General features: G+C 39.9%; 1 protein-coding gene across 1 annotated transcript in view; it reads left to right on the plus strand.

Moving 5' to 3' along the window:
- Nucleotides 1-7,517, plus strand: part of LOC103374529 (voltage-dependent N-type calcium channel subunit alpha-1B-like) — a gene marked incomplete at both ends in the record, with an annotated part of 61,156 nt that overhangs the window by 32,050 nt on the left and 21,589 nt on the right. Inside the window, 4 exons of the mRNA XM_008304627.1 lie at nucleotides 476-586; nucleotides 2,533-2,616; nucleotides 5,175-5,291; nucleotides 6,038-6,103. Coding sequence (XP_008302849.1) covers nucleotides 476-586; nucleotides 2,533-2,616; nucleotides 5,175-5,291; nucleotides 6,038-6,103 — 378 coding nt within the window. The remainder of the gene's footprint in view (nucleotides 1-475; nucleotides 587-2,532; nucleotides 2,617-5,174; nucleotides 5,292-6,037; nucleotides 6,104-7,517) is intronic.

Consider the following 7,517-nt stretch of genomic DNA (forward strand, 5'->3'; position numbering starts at 1 on the left):
TTTTATACAGTCTATGGTCTTGGCCTGTTCATTCGCTAAGCGTTTAGAAAGTCTCCGGAGCGATGAAGCAGCCAGTTTTGTAGACTTGTGCCAGAGAGTAGCTCCGTGAATGGAAAGCCGTTCACATTATGCAAGAATTCCTCGTCTTTGGGTCCATAAAGCGTTATTTAAAGCACAGACGCATACAGCCCCAGATCATTTCAGTGTCATTATCACCTGCCTTTATCACAGGATGCAATACAAAGATACTTGAGAGGATTAAAATTTAAATATCACCTGGCGCTGACAGATGCATTTTCACCTCATAAACATCCTTGTGGGTGTGAGTTTTCCGATACAAGAGATCCGCAGTGCTTCATTTACACTTTTTCAGCAGCTGTCTGGTCTGTCCCACTCAGGTGAAACACACAGTAAATAAGGTCATTTTTATGCACTTTTTTAACCCTATTTGTGCATTTTTCTCCTCTTCCGTCAGTTCTACGGAGCTCCAGAGCTGTACGAGTCCATGCTGAAATACTTAAACATCGTCTTCACGAGCCTCTTCACGCTGGAGTGCATCCTCAAGATCATTGCCTTCAACCCGCTGGTGAGCCGTTCAGACCAGATGCTGCAAACACTCGCTCACCGTTTTAATGCGTCTCTGTTTATGTGTCTGTTAAACTGATTTCCAAGACGCAGGCTGAAATTGCATCATTTAGAGACTCTTAGAGAAACTTATTTCTTGATGCGTTGTGATTTTATTTGCGCTGGAGCTGTAACTGGGAGAGAAATATTTAATATTTTAAAGTCTCGAGTTCAGGGGAAGTGTGAGATAATAACAAAAAAAAAAAAAGAAAGCAGGGGATGAAGGGAAGAGCGCACAAAAAGAATAAATCTCCTCCCAACGTGGTGCCTCCTGGCCCGCAGCGAGGCGTTTCATCTCTGGCTCTGTTCCACTTACCAGGCCCATTTATTAAATAGCTTTTCTCACACACCACTTACCTCCACCTGTTTAGCTGTTAAGCCCAGACGACTGAGCGCACATCTGCCTTTATAAACGCTCTGCTGCTGCTGCTGCTGCTGCTGCTCTTCAGAATCCAGCTGCAGATTCTGGCAGCAGCTTCTGCCCGCAAGAAATGCATGATTGACCAGACTGAAGGCATCCAGCAGCAGCAGCAGCAGCAGCTCATCATTTATGCACGAGATTGTGTCAGCATTTGTTGTATATGTGCAGATTTGTGTGCCCAGGGAGGTTTCTGTGTATTTTTGTAGGGTTTTGTTTTTTATTTTTTATGATATTGTGGTTTTAAATACGCTTTTCATATGCCAACACCTTCAGTTTTTACTTTTCAATCTGTAAAAGTAACCAAACACACAAAACAGTTGCACAGCAGAATCGTGTCAAGTTAAAGTTTTGGTATTTTCTCGACTAATCGTGTCACATTTTCCTGCTACACGAGAACTAAATTAGCATCTGTAGAGGACAACAACAAAGAAAATGAACCTGCAGGAGGTAGAATAGAGGTCCTCCATTGATCACAAGGTTAATTTCTCAGCTCCACATGTCCAAGCGTCTCATGCCGACACGTTGCGTGGCAGGTTTATGCTGTTGATGAGTGTGAACAGGTGAGTGTGAGACAAACCGTAAAGCTCTTTTAATTAACACTGTATAGGAAGTGTAGGAGGGGTTTAACCGTCTGGACCTCAAGACTTTTTTTTTGCCTCATTTTTATATAAAGTCCTGCATCTTTATGGAAACACCACAACGAGAGAACTCAGAAATGTGCAGTCAAACAATTTTATAAATATATATAATAGAAATACTCAAGCTGAATTATTTTAATTCTTGTTTTGTTTTTTTTTTAATTTGGATTTTTTTTTTTAATCTGTATATACATCATTTTTTTTCAAAATCCCACTGGTTTTACCAGTAATGGAAAACATTGAGCTCCTCATGCAATATATATTTTCACTATTTACATTTTTATGACCTTTATGTGTTTTTCTCTCTGCTCTGCTCATCAGCTGTAGAAGCATGTTTCACCGTCTTCCAACAAGTCTGTATACTCTTTATAAGCCATGCTGCATTTATTTTATTGCTGAAGTATGTTTTATTTTGATTTCACTGTGATTTTAAAAAAATAAAAAAAATATTTATTTATATATTTTACAAATTCTGGTTCAAAAAGTTCATTTTTGGTGATTTTCTAAAAATGAGACATTACATTGATTTTAATGAAATATTGCATTTTTAAGCCTATTTGTGTTTATTTTTTTTTGTTCTGATGGAACAGCACGTCGCATGTGGAGTTCACGACCTGTTGATTTTAATTTTAATAATTTTCTTTCCGTTTTAACAGTTTCCGGTTGCGATAAACAGTGTCATTTAAAACGGTTCAGAGGGTGAAACAGGTGGCGTGTTTGAATAGTTATCCATTTATCTTTTGATATTAAAAGTATGAGACGCAGCAATAATCACGAGAACACCCAGAATTGCAAAAACACTTCACATATTTACCAAACTTGTGGTTTTCTGTGTCTTCTCTCTCTCAGAACTACCTGAAGGAGCCCTGGAACGTGTTTGACTTTGTGACTGTGATCGGAAGCATCACAGACATTTTGGTCACAGAGATAAATGTAAGCGCTGCAGCCGCCACCCAAAGTGTCTTTACAGCGACCGGCCCCCCGACGGTCGCCTCCTACATGAGTATCAAGCTCCATTTTTTGTTCACAGCTGCAGGTTTGCTGCAGCAGCGCAGCATGCTGGGCAGGTTTAGTCCAATTAGTGGAGCTGTGATAACGGTCACGTAGGAGCTGGAAAGCAGTTTGTGTGCAATATTTTACTTATACAGGGAATTTAACTTACTTCAAGTGCTGATTATTGTCCTTAGCCTTTAACCTTCTCTTTATTTTTGATGTTTTTGTGTATGAAAAGCTGGAAAATGATGAAAAACACCCATCGCATCCAAGGCTGCTGTCTGCAAATTATTCATTTCCTTCAACAGTTTGAAAGCCAAAGATGGCAGCAAATCCTGCCAATAGGTTTTTAATTTACATCTAATTGTTCTCATTCATGATGGGTCTTTTTCTGTTTTTTTCCACCTTCAAAATCCTGGATGTAGAAGTCATGCTTTGCTATGCTCTCATAGTCTCAGTCCTCGATTCAGAAGCTCCGCCAAGCAAAAGAATAATAAATCAGGAAAATCAATACGTGAACCGAAGGCAGCCACAAGTTGAGGAGGAGTGTTGCTGCTTTTACCTTTTCCTCTTTTGAATAACAGAAAAACCAAACAACGTGTGATTGAGCTCATTGAGGACTGAGGCGGATTACTGTAGCTTTCTGTGTTGCAAAGTCTTTGTGTGACTTCTTTCTCTTCATGTGATCATTAGTCTTCTTTTCTGTCTCTTTTCTCTCGCTTTCCCTCTCTGTTTTTTTTTTCTTTCGTTGCTGTTTCCATCTTCTGCTGTGTCTTTCCTGGCGCCTGTGCCCTCACTCTGCCCCCTCTGTCACATCTGACACCTCTAGACGGTAAGTGGCTTTTCTTGTCGCCCGCTGGTTTTGTCGATTCCCCCGTCAGTGTGTGTTGTTTTCTCCCACAGGCTCAGATTAAAGCATCTACCTGCAGAATCCTCGACGTGAGACGATAAAGCAAGAAAAAGACCCATTAAACTGCGTTTTTAACAGTAACTAGACCAATCACAGCTGCATAAGCTCCAACGTCAAAGCGTTCGCTGCATGAAAAACGAGTCATTTAATCAGAAGGAGTCGATGGAGTTTCTGTCGATTGCATCAAAAATCTCGAGCTATAAATGGAACAAAAGCCCTTCAAAATCCTAGAAATTGGTTGGTTTGTATTTCTCCTAGATTACGTTATTTCAGCCCCTCTGACATTTTTTTGATACAAATATTTTAAAGCCTCACTCCTGTGACAGCTGATGGGTTTTTTTAGCGGCACAAGTGAGTAATCCTTCAAATTTATTTACATTTTTAAAGGAAAAAAGGAGATTTTCATACATGTGATTCAGCCATTGTCATCTGCTTGGATGTGAAGGGAGTTAGATGGAGGATTTTTGCATGAAAAAGCTTGTTTCAACCAGTATTATTGTGCTTTTGAGACATTTTTGATTGTATTTGAGCAAGAGGCTGCACACACCCTGGACGATCGGTCGCATTTACACCTACGGCCAATTTAGAATCACAAACTAACTGAACACGTGTGTCTTGAAAGAAGTGCTGGTTGACACCCAAGGATCTTCTAGCTGTGAGGTGACAATATATTCACTCAACTGTTATATCCATTTATTATAAAGATGATGATTTAGAATTTAATCTGAGCATTTGTAGCTTTAGCTGAAGCGCTAAAGAGCCCACAAGAGCGATCTGGTATCACCAGTTACACTAAAACGTCTACATATGTTAGCTAACAGTGACCAGGTTTCTCTGGTTATGTGCAACTCGAATGCTGGGTGGCAACCAATACTGTTTATTTTTGAAGCACAATTATATCATGATTATTTTAACTCACACTGCATCAAACTCGAAATTCAGTTGCACCAAAGCTTAAAGCTCCTCTTTCAGCTGCGACTCCTGCTTTTGGAGGTTTTAGATTTTAAAGGCTGCCTTTTTGAGACAAATCAAAATAATCAAGGTTCTTGAAGAAAGTCAAGGGACAGACTTAACTCAGTTGAGTTTTTTGATGCTGCTGATCAGTAAGATTGGACCAACAGTCAATAGAGCCATGCCATCAAAACCCTCAGTTTCTCGAGACCCTAAGATTTAGATTTTGGATGACACAACTGGTTAAAGTTCAGTTTTTTGCTCACTTTTATACATATCAATCCTACCCGATGGCATGTAGATGAATTCATTTTGTTATTTATTTTATTTGGCTGAGCAAGCATCTCCAAATTGTTCCAACTATTGTTTATTTTTACTTCACATCGATGCCAAAAACTTGACTTTATGAAACTGAGATTAGAGTTTAGTTGTGCAACAGAGTTCTGCTGAATTTCAAATCTGGATTCATTCATTGCAAACCATTTTTGCTAAATTCTGATTTGACTTTATCTTAGTTTAAATAGTTGGTGCAGCACAACCAAATTCTGCTTTTCATTTTAAAGAAGGAAAATGTGTTGCTTCTTAAATCGTCAAACCTCTGGTCACCCCTCACAGACTTTCTGTTTTTCTCTCTCAGAACAAAATGATCAACCTGAGTTTCCTGAGGCTGTTCAGAGCGGCTCGGCTCATCAAGCTGCTGCGACAGGGATACACCATCCGCATCCTGCTGTGGACCTTCGTCCAGTCCTTCAAGGTGAGAAGAAAAACACAGAAACTTAGCGCACGAACCTGTGGATGGGTGTGTGAAGCATATTGGTTCACAGAAAGAGACAGAGGCGCTTTTCCTGGAAGGACACCAGTGATTAGTCACTTAGAGTCACTTAGATTGATTTACAGTTGAATAAATGCATGTCACACAGAATACAGATAGAAAAAAAGGGTTCAAAAACGGCCCGAGACGCGCTGCAGAAATCCTGTGTTCGTGTTAAAATCGAACTAAATAGCTCTCAGCAGACAGCAGTTCTGATTTTCACACACTGCCGGTTCGCGCTCCAAATCCCCCAGGACGAGTTGAGTTAAATGTGGAGCGCCGGGGCTGCAGCCGAGGGAATTTATAGCAGGTTTAATGTCAGTGGTGAAAGCTTTTAAGCCCAATGAAAATGGACAGTAGCTAGAGATTGTTAAAAGGTGGCGATTTAATTATAACAAACGTTCTCCTCCTCCTCCTCGTCCTCGCAGCAGCAGAGGATATAAATAGCTGGTTAGAAGAATCAACCCTGCAGGTCGGGTTGACTCTTAAATAAGCCTGTAAACTCTTACGAGGGTGCTCGTCCTCTGTGGAGAATCAGATTTGACAGTCTCGTGCTCAGACAAGAAAAAGAGATCAGAAGAGCGCCTGTGTGTGTTTGTGAATGGGATCAAGTGAAGTGTGTTTGCAGAAACTGCTGGGAACACCAACCTGTTTGTATCTTTATCCTGTATTTATGTGTTTGTTTCCAGGCTTTGCCGTACGTCTGCCTGCTCATCGCCATGCTGTTCTTCATCTACGCCATCATCGGCATGCAGGTGAGTTGTGACCTGAATGTCGTGATTCGGTGATGAAAGCCTCCCACTGAGCTGTCAGTCAAACAACAGTGGGTTTGTGTCACATGCTGCAGATTGTGCTTAATTGACTTCTAGGTGCTTTAATAATTAGCCTCCAATTCTCCTAAATATGCTACATGTGTTTGTCAAGGACAGATATCACCTAAAATACAACAATGATGCATGTAGTTTGGTGATTTTTCATTTTTTCTTTTACCTTTACACGGTCAGATCTGTTTATTGCAGCCTTATAGTGCTTTTATTGCACATTAAAACTACCAAAAAAATTATTTATTTTCTTTTTAATTACTTGAAACTATAAACTAAAGCATTTGTGAAATCAAACTTTACAACAAATAGGCTAAAAAACAAAATGGAGAGTCCGTCTACAAGCTGTGGGATGGAGGAGCCATCACAGCTAATGTACGACTGTGGTGCAAATGTTCAACAAAATGACAATAAGTCGAATTATGTAGACCCACCTGAGAGAAAGTAAATCTCTTGTTAATCCAGCCGATGCTACTACATGCTAGCAAGCTTCGCTAATTACATAGTTTAGTTAATTGACTACGTTTTGTCCAGGCAGGTTCTGTATACGACACTCAGAACCACTGGATGTCTCAGACCAAAACAAACTGGTCCATCAGCCACACTGCGTTTCATTTCATAGCCATAAAGGTTGTCTACTTGAGAACTAACATAAAACCAAACCACAACCCTTTGCTCACGTTAGCGTTGTAAAATACACTGAATTCAACACACCGAGCAGATAAGAGCAGCAAAACAGCAGCAGAAACTGAGCTCAAACAAAACAAGCGCACATAAATGAAGTAAATAACAGAAGAAAATACTTGGCTGAACACGGCAGACTACATGAACCCATGTGCAGGGAGGTCATCAGTTTCAACAGGAGGGACTAACAGGCACTAACATGCACACACGGCAGGACTGTTGTGGAAATATTTCTCCAGTTCCCAAATAATGTTGGTTAAAAAGGACAAGTTCATTGTCCTTAATTAAGAAAAAATCACACAATGCTGAGTTATTGATAAAGTTAGTATTATATAAAATACGGGGAAGAGAAACCAAACTGTTGTCTCTGCCAAAGAAAAATAAGAATGACACTTTATTTATAACAACGAAAACAAATTCTTTTCCTTTTGGCTTGTTGTAAATAGATTGTTTACACGCTATATTAAACTCTGAGTCCTACATTCTTTTGACAGAATAACTTCCTAGAAATGAGACCAATGCTTCTCCATAGAAGGACCTGTGGCCTCGGTTATGTTACATAAGGTGACCAAAAAACCTCTTCAAACTGAAACTCCACACCTGACTTGACCTGAAATCTCTATTTCTGACTCTTGTTGCACAACAAACACATCTCACGTTACTG

Source organism: Stegastes partitus, unplaced genomic scaffold (genome assembly GCF_000690725.1).
Source record: "Stegastes partitus isolate 25-593 unplaced genomic scaffold, Stegastes_partitus-1.0.2 Scaffold2271, whole genome shotgun sequence".
Classification (NCBI taxonomy): domain Eukaryota; kingdom Metazoa; phylum Chordata; class Actinopteri; family Pomacentridae; genus Stegastes; species Stegastes partitus.